General features: G+C 37.3%; 1 protein-coding gene across 1 annotated transcript; it reads left to right on the forward strand.

Moving 5' to 3' along the window:
* Positions 1-1,989: 1,989 nt before the first annotated feature.
* LOC113769304 lies at positions 1,990-2,796 on the forward strand. The gene is made up of 2 exons (XM_027313765.1): positions 1,990-2,151; positions 2,212-2,796. Exons 1-2 carry the CDS (start codon positions 1,990-1,992, stop codon positions 2,794-2,796), a joined length of 747 nt encoding a protein of 248 aa, XP_027169566.1.
* Positions 2,797-12,951: the final 10,155 nt, after the last annotated feature.

The following is a 12,951-nucleotide window of genomic DNA, read 5'->3' on the forward strand; positions in this document are numbered from 1 at the left end:
CTTCAAAATGGTATTAAGTTTGTCCAAATTTGAGTTTCGTAGCTCTAGTTATACCCAAAACAAGATCGGGTATCAGAACTGCCTTTGAAGTTGGACAGTTCTGACAGGAACTTTGGACCCATTTTTCCCTATGCTCTGTACTGATTCATCTTTTGGTCAAAACACAAAAGTTATAGCCTTATAAATGAGCTTTCCAACGCCTCTAGAATTTCTTAATTCTGATCTCTGAGTCATGAGTTATAGTCGTTCAAACAGGGCCTATTCGATAACCTGAATTGAAACGGCTGAGACTGTCTTGTGTATTTTTGCCCTAGTTTTGTTGTGATCTAGATTACAGGACCTTCATGAAAGTTGTAAATCGTTCTCTTAGCTTCGAAACAGTGTCTCACCCACCTTAATCCGACATTCGTAGCCTAACTTTTAGTCAAAACAGTTTGGGATGGCAAATCTGCCCGTTTCCGTTTTGCCGGCCGTTTCCGTTTCCGCTCACCGTTTCCGTGCGCGCGTGTGTCCGTTTTGCCGTTGCGCTTTATTTATGCATTTTAGTAGTCGTTTGTGTAGTAATGTGGTGCAATCTTTTATTTTAGACGGTGACGGGCTAGACGGTACCAGTGGGGCCTACTAGCTGTTACGTGACGTGATCTCCGCACTTTTGCTATACTTGCTCTCTGTGTAAGTATTCAGGTCATTTTGATGTTTAAGTTGCTTATATGCTTTAATGTGAATGAAAGGGTACTTAGGCGAGGGTGTACTTTATCACACTCGACCTAAACCTTAATTTGTATACATATTTGTACTTAACATGTGTATATGAACTGTTTTAGAACTGAACCCCTTGAGCTTGTAACTCGGGGTGATTTTTGAGAATTGTGAAATATAATGAATTTAGGGCCCGATCTTAAGACCTAAACGGACTATTCGAGCCGGCCGGGGTTTAGTCGAAATCAGTCCAAGCTAGTCTTGAGGTCACCAGTTTGTAAACCAAGTTCAATTTCGTTTCGTTTGCTCGAGCCATTTTGTGAGGTGACTGGCCAGTGAGGGTGATAAGGGTACGGTGGGAGTACAAGTGGAGTTCTACGGACTATTATTTGTGGTCGACGGAGTGTTGACAGGAGGTTACACGTGGCACAAGATTTGGTTTTGGAGCCAACCTGTATCCTTAACTTGTGTTGTTACGTTTGTACTTTTAATTTGACATCTTGGGGATATAATTGTTCGTCTTAATATGTAATTTACGCTTTTACCCCTATTTACTTACTAAGGTTCTAGCTTACCCTTTTTCTTTGCTTTCCTTAACAGGGGACGATGCGGGGGACCCTTTTTGCACTATCACTAGTATAGATAGTTTTCGTTTGTCATAGTGGGATAATCAAGATGTTTCTTCTTGTTTTGGTGATCTGTATAAGAACCCTTCTTCGGGTCGACTTTCTGTTTTTGGTTGTTAACATAAGATAAATGTAGTAGTCTGGATATCTACTTTTGAAAATGTAAATAGAACTCTTTTGGGTTGTATATATTGTGAATAGTACCCTTTTGGTTTATATAATTTTTTTTGCTTTGCTTTTTTGAGTCCTGGCGCGAGTTAGGCAGACGGTCCGCTAAGCCCTTTGGTACGCCTTTGGGTGCGGTGGGGTCTTCACAACAAATACCTTCTCCCTTTGATTCAAGAGAAATGGAAGGATGATTTTATTAACTTGCGACAAGGCACCATGAGCGTGGCTGAATATGAGACCCAATTCATTAAACTATCTAAATTTGTCCCTAAATTGGTGATGACTGAGAGAAAAAGGGTAAGGTGTTTTGTTCAGGAATTAAATGTAGAGATCCAATAGGCGTTAGTAGCGGCTCAAGTTGACACTATTACCGATGCTTTAGAGAAAGCTTAGAGGGTTGAGAGCGCCAGGTTTCAAGTGAAAACCTTCCAAGCAAGAAAAAGCAGTGCGCTGAGGCACCTCAGGGCAGGTTAATAAAGCTATTCCACCACCAAAGATGGGAAGAGAAACTGGCAGAATTAAAATACCAGAGCCACCAAAGGGAGCTCCATCGAAGGGAGCACAAGGCAGACAAGGGCACCCAGGAACTGTCTCACAAGGAGGCCAAGTGCGAACTCCTCGCGAAACTTGTGAATATTGCGAGAAACCAGGACATGGGGTAGATAACTGCTAGAAAAAAGCGGGAAAGTATTTACGTTGTGGAAGTGCTAAACATCAGGTGACTAATTGCCCTGAGAGGACCCGCCCAGAGAGTGAAATTCAAAAGTCGGATAAACTAATTTCTAGGCAAACAAGTGGAGGAGAAAGTCAACCTAAAGTGCCAGTTAGGGTATTTACTGTAGACCAGCAACAAGTCCCTGACCCTTCTGAGGTGATAGAAGGTATGATTCCTATTTACCATCGCCTAACTAAGGTTTTAATCAATCCGGGTGCAATCTATTCTTTCGTAAACCCTAATTTTATGTGTGGTTTGGATGTGAAACCTGTTAAGTTGCCCTATGATCTAGAGGTCGGGACACCTACGGGGGATCGATGTTTGATTGCCAACTTGATGTATAAAAATTGCGAGATATGGGTTGGAGAGCGTAAACTGGTGGCAGATTTGATGAGTTTAACCATTAAGGGGTATGACGTTATCTTGGAAATAGATTGGTTATCTCGATACCATGCTCAATTAGACTGTAAGATGAAAGTGCTGGAGCTTCATATTCCTGAAGAAGCAACCCTAAAATTGGATATGAGAGGCAGGCTAGTTTCATCTGCTCTTATTTCAGAAATTCGGGTTAGAAAGTTATTAAGTTAAGGGGCACAAGGATACCTAACATTTTTAATCAATACTCCAAAAGATCAATTGAAGTTGGAGGATGTACCAGTGGTGAAGGAATTTTCTGACGTCTTTCCTAATGAGCTAGCATCCTTGCCACAAGAAAGGGAAGTAGAGTTTAAGATTGATCTAGTTCTTGGGGCACAACCTATATCTAAGACTCCATATTGGATGGCTCCTATTGAATTAAAAGAATTAAAATTGTAACTACAGGATCTATTAGAACAAGGATTTATAAGAGAAAATGATTCTCTGTAGGGAGCACCGGTATTGTTTGCTAAAAAAAAAAGATGAAAGTTTGAGATTGTGTATCGACTACCAGGATTTGAAAAACATCACAATTAAGAATAAATACCCTTTATCTTACATTGATAAATTATTTGATTAGTTAGAAGGAGCTGTGGTGTTTTCTAAACTGATCTTAGACAAGGGTATTATCAGTTGAGAATTAAGAAAGAGGACGTTCCAAAGACTGATTTTAATTCTAGGTATAGACATTTTGAATTTGTGGTGATGCCTTTTGGATTAACTAATGCCCCTGCAGTTTTTATGGACTTAATACATTGAGTTTTTAAACCCTACGTGGATCAGTTTGTGGTGATTTTTATCGATGATATTTTAGTCTATTCAAAAACGCGAGAAGATCATGAGCACCATTTGAGGGTAGTGTTACAAACTCTGAAAGAGCACCAATTGTACGCTAAGTTCAGCAAATATGACTTTTGGTTGGAGAAAATATTTTTTCTGGGGCATATAATCTCTAAGGAAGGAATCACGGTGGACCCAGTTAAGGTTGAAGATATTACCAAGTGGAAACAACTGGAAAATCTTACTGAGCTTTGTAGTTTTTTGAGTTTAGTGGGGTATTATCGTTGTTTCATCAAAAATTTCTCCAAAATTGCTGGACCGATGACTGAGTGACTAAAAAGTATAATAAATTCATGTGGAATACTAAGTGTGAAAATAGCTTCCGACAGTTAAAAGGGTAATTGACTAGAGCACCTATTTTAACTTTAACTAGTGGGAAGGACGGATTCACAGTTTATACTGATGCTTCAAAAGAAGGTTTGGGATGTGTGTTGATGTAGAATGAAAATGTAATTGCATATGCTTCCAGAAAGTTGAAAGCTCATGAGCAGAATTACCCGACCCATGACTTAAAACTAGCAGCAGTAATTTTTACTTTGAAAAAGTTGAGACATTACTTGTATGGAGTAACATTTGAGGTGCATACGGACTACAAGAGTCTTAAGTACTTGTTTTATCAAAAGAAATTGAACCTAAGGCAACGTCGGTGGATGGAGTTTTTAGAAGATTATGATTGTACAATCACCTATCACTCGAGAAAGGCTAATATGGCAGCCGATGCCTTAAGTCGTAAAATTCAAATAGCATGATTGATGGTTAAGGAATGGCATATGATAGAAGAAGTAAGCAATTGGAATCTATGTGTAGAACGACAGAAGGTGATTTGTAGAAATATCCAAGTGAAATCTACTTTATTGAACCGTGTCAAAAACGTGCAAAAGAAAGATCCTATGGTATAGAATTGGGTAGAAAGGGTGCAAAAGGGTGAAGTATCAAACTTTAATCTAGGACCTGAGAGGGTCTTGAGGTTTTGAAACTGGATAGTTATGCCAAAGGATGAAGGTTTGAAAAGCGAGATTTTGGAAGAAACCCACCGTTCCAGATACATGGTGCATCCGGGAAGTAATAAGATGTATTAAGACTTGAAGTTACTCTATTGGGATAATATGAAAAGAGAGATTGCCCAAATTGTACAGACCTGCCTGATTTGTCAGTAAATTAAGGCTAAATACCAAAAACTATCAGGATTATTACAACCCTTAGAGGTACCTGAGTGGAAGTGGGAACACATTACAATGGATTTTGTGTCAGATTTACCAAGGATTCAAAAGGGACATGATACTATTTGGGTAATAGTTGACCGATTAACTAAGTCAGCTCACTTCTTTCCTATTAACATGAAATATTCTTTGGAGAAGTTAGTTAAGTTATACATAGATGAGATTATAAGGTTGCATAGAGCGCCAGTGAGTATAGTGTCTAATTGAGATTCTCGATTTGTATCGCGACTTTGGCAAAAGGCACAAGAGAGCTTGGGAACTAAGTTGAATCTTAGCACTACGTACCATCCTCAGACCGATAGACAGACAGAGAGAACATTCCAAACTCTTGAAGACGTGTTGAAAACGTGTGTTTTGGATTTCGGAGAGAGTTGGGAACAATACTTGACTTTAGTGGAGTTTGCTTATAACAATAACTACCACTCATCCATTCAAATGGCACCATATGAGGCACTATATGGAATGAAGTGTAGGTCACCGATTCATTGGGATGAAATAGGAAAACGAAGAATTTTGGACCCTACAACGGTGCCTTGGATTGAAGAAGTGTATGAGAAGGTAAAATTAATACGCCAAAGAATTCAAGTAGCTCAAAACCGACAAAAGAGTTACATAGTTAATCGAAAAAAAGACTTGGAGTTTGAGGTTGAGATAAGGTGTTCCTTAGAGTCACGCCACTTAAGGCAAGTATCATGTCGAGGAAAGGAAAGAAGCTTAAGTTGTGATACGTAGGACCTTTTGAGATTCTCCAACGCGTGGGAAACGTGGCGTATCGTCTGAAACTACCAGCGAGTTTATCTGGGATACATAATCTATTCTCAAGAAATATCATCCCGACCCTACTTACGTGCTTCAGTTAGGGGACATTGAGATAGATGAATCACTGTCCTATGAGGAGTAACCTGTACAAATTTTAGACCAAAAAATAAAAGAGTTGAGGCATAAGTAAATTTCCTTAGTAAAAGTGCTTTGGAGAAACCATGAAATTTGAAGAAGCTACATGGGAATTAGAAGAGGAAATGCGGATGAACTATCTAGATCTATTCACTAGTCCAGGTGAGAATTTCAAGGACGAAATTCTTTTAAGAGGAAGAGGATGTGATAACCCAAAAAATTATTTTTCTCACCTCCCAACTATTTGCAATTTTATTTAAATTATATTTTTTTAAAGTTTGCATTCATTTAGTGATTTACTTGTTAATTGTTAAACGACTTTCTCTTACTTGCTTATTTTAACCTTCGAGCGATTAATTTCTTGAAAATTGTTGATTTTACGACTTATTAGTGAATTTGGCCAAAACCCTAGAAGAATGTAAGTTAATATATTAGTAAAGTTAAGAAAGATTTTGGGAGTTAAAAGAAGGTTAGAAAAGTTAAGGGTACATGGATAATAAGAAAGGTTAAGTGGAGAACACTAATTGGGCACTATTTAAAGTTGACCTTGAGAACCTTTCTTGTGGCTTGAATATTAACTCCAAAAAAACAACCAAAAGCCTTCATTTTTTTTCTCCTTGGCTGCCAAACCATAGAGAGAGACTTCAAAATTTCTTGAGATTCTTGAAGATCCAAGCTACCCTTTCATCAATCTATTTGAAACCTTGGAAGATCTTGAGAGAAGAGGGCTCCTAGGAGTGGATCTTGCTATCTTCTTGGTCTAATCTTGCTAGGGTTTGAAGCTTTGAAGAGGTAAGTGGCTAATCTACTTCATTCTTTAACTTTTCAATCAATTTTGGACTAGATCTTGGTAGATTTATGATATTTATGGAAAACCTATGGTGGATTTGAAGTTTTATGGAAGTTTAGTATTAGATGCTTTAATGATTTTGGTTCACTTAAATCTTGGTATATTTGGCTAGAAATTGGTGGAATCTTGTCTCTTGATATCCTAGGGTTAATGATTGATGAAACCCTTGAGGATTTGAGTGTGATTTATGGTTATTGTTGGTGAAAATTGAAGAGTATGTATGCTGAAATTTTTGGTTTAGATGACTAATTATCATGGGCAAAAATTTCAGTTTTACCTTCCTTGAATTTGAGGCTTGTTTGTATACTTGAGCTGGAATTCTTTTAGGAAAATTGATACTACTTGATGCTATGTATGTTGGAAGAAGAATGTTCAAAATTTGTAGGAAAAATAAAGTGGTAATGTTGGTTATCTTGTTGGAACAAGTAAGGTTACGAAAGCTGAAAAAATGGCCTAAGATTAGCCGAAATTGTGAGTTAAAACCCCAACTTTAATTTTGTTTTTTAAAAAACTGTTTTGGATGAATTTTAGCTCAAAGGTTCTATTGGAACTTGATCTTGGTATGTATAATGATTTTGGATCAAAATCTTGAAGTTAAAAAGGAGGAAAAGTAAGATTTCCTCCAAAGTTTAGTGGTTGACAATTTTATGTATTGATTTGACTTTGGATCCTTGTTTTCATGAAATTTTGGTCGGTTTAGTTCAAGAAACCCTATTAAACTACGATTCTTATTTATAAGATGATTTTGGGACAAAAACTACGAATGAAAGTAATTGAAAATTGAACTTTTGCTATAATTTGCCTGCTAGAAAACTTGTAAAAGTGGAAAGTCTTATCTGAACTTTAGAAATGCATCGAAATGCAATTGGTCTATTGCAAAGTTTTATTTTCACTTGAATTGTCGATTTTAAAAACTAAATGGGTCGAAGTGTCTAGGACAATAAAGTTGACTAATTTAAAAACAAAGTTTTCATACTTAAGTGAGTTGATTTGGTGAACAATAAGGGTTCACTTATATGTTGTAATTGTTTGCTGGGGTTGCAATCTGAGCGTGTGTCTTGTGAAATTGCCTGTTATTGAACTATTTGATATTTGACTTGGGTGAGCATGTACTTTATCTTGCTCAACCCCCTTCTTGCTCATACTTGTCTTGTTAGTCGTTTGGGCTGTTGTCCCATTGACACTTTATTATGAATTGTTATTCTATGACTATTTGATTGGGTGGTTGGGCTGTTGTCCCACCAACACAACTGCATGTTGGGAATTCCAAAACCCTATTGGCTAGTTAATCGAGTCGAGCCGACAAGAGTCTGGTCGATTAGATAACGAACCCTAGATCTACTATTTTGTTGAATGAAGTGTTATCTCCTCGACTAATTGGTATGCTCGAGTATTACTACCACTATTTATTGTGGAGTGTGGACTCGGTATAGGGGGTGAAACGGTGAATGGAAATTGGAGTAAAGCGGTGTTCTACGGTTATTGGTTTGATAACCGTTGACGGAGTGTCAACCACTTGCGAGATGTTCGAATTACGTGGATCTGACTTTTGGAAGCCCTTGTATCCTTGAATTGGACTGTTACTTCTTAACTTGTGCTTTAAGTATTTGTCTTATTCTTTCTTGAATTAGTCTTGAATTAAATGTTCATGTTGGTTTGACTGCATGATTTTCTTAGAACTTCATTGGGCAAAAACTCACAGTATGTTTGTCTCCTTTAACAGGGGGAAAAGTGATAGCACCCTGAGAGTCGTGAGCGTGCCAGCATTTGGTATATTTTGTATTTCATACTTTTGGTGTGACGCCCCCATCTCTCCTTAAGGCGAACTCTAGGGTATCAGCGGAACACTTGCCCAACTCTCGTTAGGACTCACGCACTCATTCGAGCTTAATATAGAGCCACAGAACAACCATCGGCTTAAGTAAGAAGTACTAAGAATATACAAGCCACAACTCTAAGGTTAATAATTATAATTACAACCCACCAACCAAGAGTAACAAAAGTTACACTTTAAGAGTCACCAAATTCATACAAAAATATACTAGCTTCCATCAAAAATCACTAGTCTAGGAACTCCAATTTCCACCTCCAAAGCCTGTTAAGGAAGAACAAACTTAAAGGGATGAACTAATACTCAGTGAGGCCAAGAAAACAAGGAAGCAAGCAAGCACGTAGAACTAATTAATCAAATAGCATGCTTAAAAGCAACTTTAAACATGACATTTTATTTAAATGCACAAGTAGGAATTAACACACAAGGAAGGATACAGCAGCTCTCAGGAGCTTTTTCCACGTCTTGAACGCTTCAAACCATCTGGGATTGACTCTCCATCAACCCAAGTAGTAACATGACCGTAGTGCTCCACTTGCTTCGTCCATCCAACATAACACCCTCTCGGATCCGGAACCAAACACGCATGAGGTGGTGACACTATTCGAGCATGCCAAGCGAGATCTCAAAAGGTCAAACTATAATATTGCCCAAGGTTCACCAAACTTTTCGACCAAATCCTTGCCGGCTCGAGTTACAAGATTATCCAATGGGTTGGGGCGTCCCCACAAGTATAAAGGTCGATGAAACAACGCTACAATCGACTCAGAGTCGATCATAGCCCTGAATCGGGATGAGCAGTACCGCCTACCCGAATAGGGCGTGATACTCCTAGTCGCTCAGTATTCACGACTTAAAACATGTTCATGTACAAGTGCAAGTCATATATATTCATCTAACAAGTATCATGTAATCAGGAGAAAGAGAGAGAGGACGAGGACGGTAAAGTACACCCTCGTCTCGTCAAATTCACGTATCATATAGCACTTATACAAATCTCAATTTAATCATATTAATATCAAATATGCGCTTGACACTCACCAAAAGTCAAGGCAAAACAAGAGCAAAGCGAGAGTCAGATGAGCTCTTCGGTATTCTCGTGACCACCTGAGACATGCACAATCATGATTATCTAGGTATTCGACCAAGGTTATAAAGAAAAATATTTTCTTGCTACCCACTCTCAAGGTCACAAGTCGAGTCGAGTTAAAAGAGTTTTTTTCGTTAAATCATTGAAATAATGCTCAAAGAGAACTCGAAAGTCGTTTTCGATTTATGTCCTGGTAAGGAATATCAATTCCAAAAGAAAGTGTCATATATACTTTCGACACGAAAATCGAGAAAAGAAAAAATGGTTTTCATTTCTCAAAACTTCTAGTCCTACACCCAAGTTTTAAGAATATAAGGAACGTTCACATTATCCAAACTAATGGAGTTAAAACTTATCCAAAACTCTACTCATTTTCATAGTAAATGTCAAAGCTAACGGTTCCAAGTTTCGAGTATATAAAACTAGTGAAATTCACCAAGAATTAGTTTAGTCAAAACGCTCCCTTTTTAGAGTTCAAACTCAAGGAAATCGAGGACATAAGAATAGGGATTGAAGTCCATAACTCAAGTATGAAAAGAGGTGCTATTAGCCAAGAAAGTTAGGCAACCAAGAAGAATCATTAAAAGAGGTTTAATCCTTTGGAAACCAATATTCAAAATGAAGGTTTAAAGTTCAAAAGTGACCTTGTGTCCAACTATGAAATTAAACTTAAAATGGACTACAATCTCAAAGGGAGGTTGAAAGTGTTTAAAAGAGTACTTTGGTTGAAATCGAAAATTTCCAGATTGGTGCGACACTACTTGAAAAAATCATATCTTGAGTTTCGTAAGTCCAAAATTTGGAAACTTTATACCGTTGGAAACTAGACTCAATGTATTAAACTTCTACATAAAATACTTTCCTCAGACTCCAATTCAAAATCATTCAAATTTTGGCTCAAAGTCACTATTACAAACAGGACAGAGCAAAACAGGCTTACAATTTCAGTAAAGTTTGGAAATTCGGCAAAATTCATAGAAATGGAATCAACCTTGAAATTTATACCACTAATAGAATTCCAAATCTATTTTCAAATACAACAAACGGAACCCAATTCGGATCTTTCTACATCAAGATACAATGGTTTTAAGAAAACTGAATTTTGGAACCTATTATACGAAATTTCTAGTTTTAAAGGCTTGACAGAGTTTCAAAATCCAGTTATAACTAAAGTTACACAGCTCAAAATTTAGGGTGGTTTGTGGCGTTGAAAACAAGATTCAAAATTCTAAAAATCATTAGAAGAAACTGTTTTAAAATTCGTTTTACAAAATTGGTGAAATTGAGCTACAAATTGCAGGTAAAACTGTTTCTCGGACGAAAGCATTGAGGAAATTTAGTTAACTTTGCCACTTCACTAGGCTTATAGGAAACGAATTAGGAGATGCATTTTATACCGACGGAAAGTTCTCGGAGTCTAGTTTTGGATGCCATAAACAATACTCGATTTTAACTCCCAGACAAAAAGTTCTGACAAAAAATGTGAGCACTGGTTGGGTCTCCTGGTCAGAAAAGTTTCCAGATTTCTTCCTCACTTAAACCCTAATTTAACTCAACCAATTGTAAAGGTTTTTGGGAGATATCTAGTACACATAACCACCAACATGTATCAAGCATTATTGCACCAAGATAACATTAAAATTTGAAATTAACATGAGGATTTCAACAAGCCAAAATTCAGACAGCATGCCTCTCTCATTCCTCCAGCTTTCTTTTTCCAACTTTCCAACTAGAGCTAACCATATCTTCTCATAATAAGCATCAAACCAGCAATTAAACATACAAAATCTTCCAGGTCTCTACCTATAAAACCACCTCAAGTCCACTACATAATGTCAAGATTCTTGTGAACCTATCAACAACCCAACAACTGAACTAACTAGACTAACTTACTACTAAGATTTGGGAGGAAAACTTGAGGTTTCTTTGGATGATTACCTTGCTGCCAAGATAAAGACTAAACACGAGGGTTTGAGCTCTTAAATCACCAAAGATTTTTTCTTGTTCAAGTCACCTTCCAAGCTTGTATGAAGAACCAAGAAAAGAGCAAATTTAAAGAGCTTTGTTAGAGGAAAATGGAAGACAAGAGAGCTGAAATTTTTGTGGGGAAATGAGGGAGAGGGATCGGCCAAGAGGAGTGGAGAGGAAGAAAGGTTTTGGATAGTAGTTGGGTGATTTGATGGTGTGTTAGAAGGATTGACACAAAGGTGTTCTTGGCGCCCAAAAGTCAACAATCGATTAGTGAGTAATTAGTGCTCTTAATTGAGCTTAACTTAACTCACTCACTTCTAATCCCTAAATTAACTTTTCTTAGTCTATTATTAATCATCCTTAATTCTCCAAGATTATTGTACTCTTGGACTGAACTTGCCTCAAAAAACGTGCATTCACTATTTCTCGCTAAACGAGCCGCAGAAAAATTAAATTCGTTAACGAAACGTTTTAAAAATATAAATGAGATATTGTTCCATACAAATAGATTTAAAATGAATGAAATCAATTATTCGGCATAAACGGGTAAATAAATAATTAAATAAATCAGCAAAATAAAATAAAAGTAAGTAAATAGAAATCCGGGTCCTCACATCCTTCCCTCCTTAAAACAATTTCGTTCTCGAAATTCATACCTTGATTCAGGAACAATTCTGGATATTTCTTCCGGATCTCCTCTTCTACTTCCCAAGTCGCTTCCTCTATTCCATGATTTTCCCATAAGACCTTCACTAGAGGGGTTTGTTTACGTCTTAACTCCTTTACTTTTTGATCTAAAATCTCTACCAGCCTTTTCTCATGTGACAAATTCTCATTAATCTCTACTTCTTCTGGCATGTGCCGTTCTCTCACTATTAAACTAGCCACTTGCACCTCACGGCTTAGGGCATCTGCCACCACATTAAATTTTTCAGGGTGATAGTTAAGAGAACAGTCAAAATCCTCCAAAAATTTCACTCATCTACGTTGTCTCAAATTTAACTCTTTCTGGAAAAATAAATAGTTAAAACTCTTGTGATCAGTGAAAATCTCGAAAGTCACTCCATATAAATAACGTCTCCACTTTTTCAAAGCAAACATTGCTACCGCTAATTTCAAGTCATGGGTTGGATAATTCTGTTCATGAGGTTTCAACTTAGGAAGGCATACGCAATCACTTTTTCAGTTTGTATTAATACACACCCTAAACCATCCTTTGAAGCATCTATATAAATCACAAAACCATCTCCTCCGCTCGGTAATGCTAATACAGGTGCCTTAGTCAAACACTTTTTTTTTCAACTCTTGAAACCCTTCCTCGCATTTAGAATCCCATATGAACTTGCCATGCTTCTTAGTCAACTCGGTTAAGGGTTTTGCCATTTTAGAAAAATCCCTGATAAACAGACGGTAATATCCGGCTAACCCTAAGAAACTCCAAAATTCGGTAGGATTTTCTGGTCGTTTCTACTTAGAAACAGCTTCTATCTTAACTGAGTTCACAGTAATTTCTTCCTTAGAAATTATATGACCTAGAAAGGCTATTTCTTCCAACCAAAACTCACATTTCTTTAACTTAGCAAAAAGTTGGAGCTCTCTCAAGGTTTGTAAAACTATTCTCAAGTGCCGT

The sequence above is a fragment of the Coffea eugenioides genome, chromosome 4 (assembly GCF_003713205.1).
Source record: "Coffea eugenioides isolate CCC68of chromosome 4, Ceug_1.0, whole genome shotgun sequence".
In the NCBI taxonomy this organism is placed as follows: domain Eukaryota; kingdom Viridiplantae; phylum Streptophyta; class Magnoliopsida; order Gentianales; family Rubiaceae; genus Coffea; species Coffea eugenioides.

Bases quoted from the DNA above. Each gene is read 5' to 3' on its own strand.
- LOC113769304 (XM_027313765.1), top strand. From the start codon at position 1,990: ATGGGAAGAGAAACTGGCAGAATTAAAATACCAGAGCCACCAAAGGGA. The intron at 2,152-2,211 runs GTAGATAACTGC...GCTAAACATCAG, and splicing joins GCGAGAAACCAGGACATGGG to GTGACTAATTGCCCTGAGAG.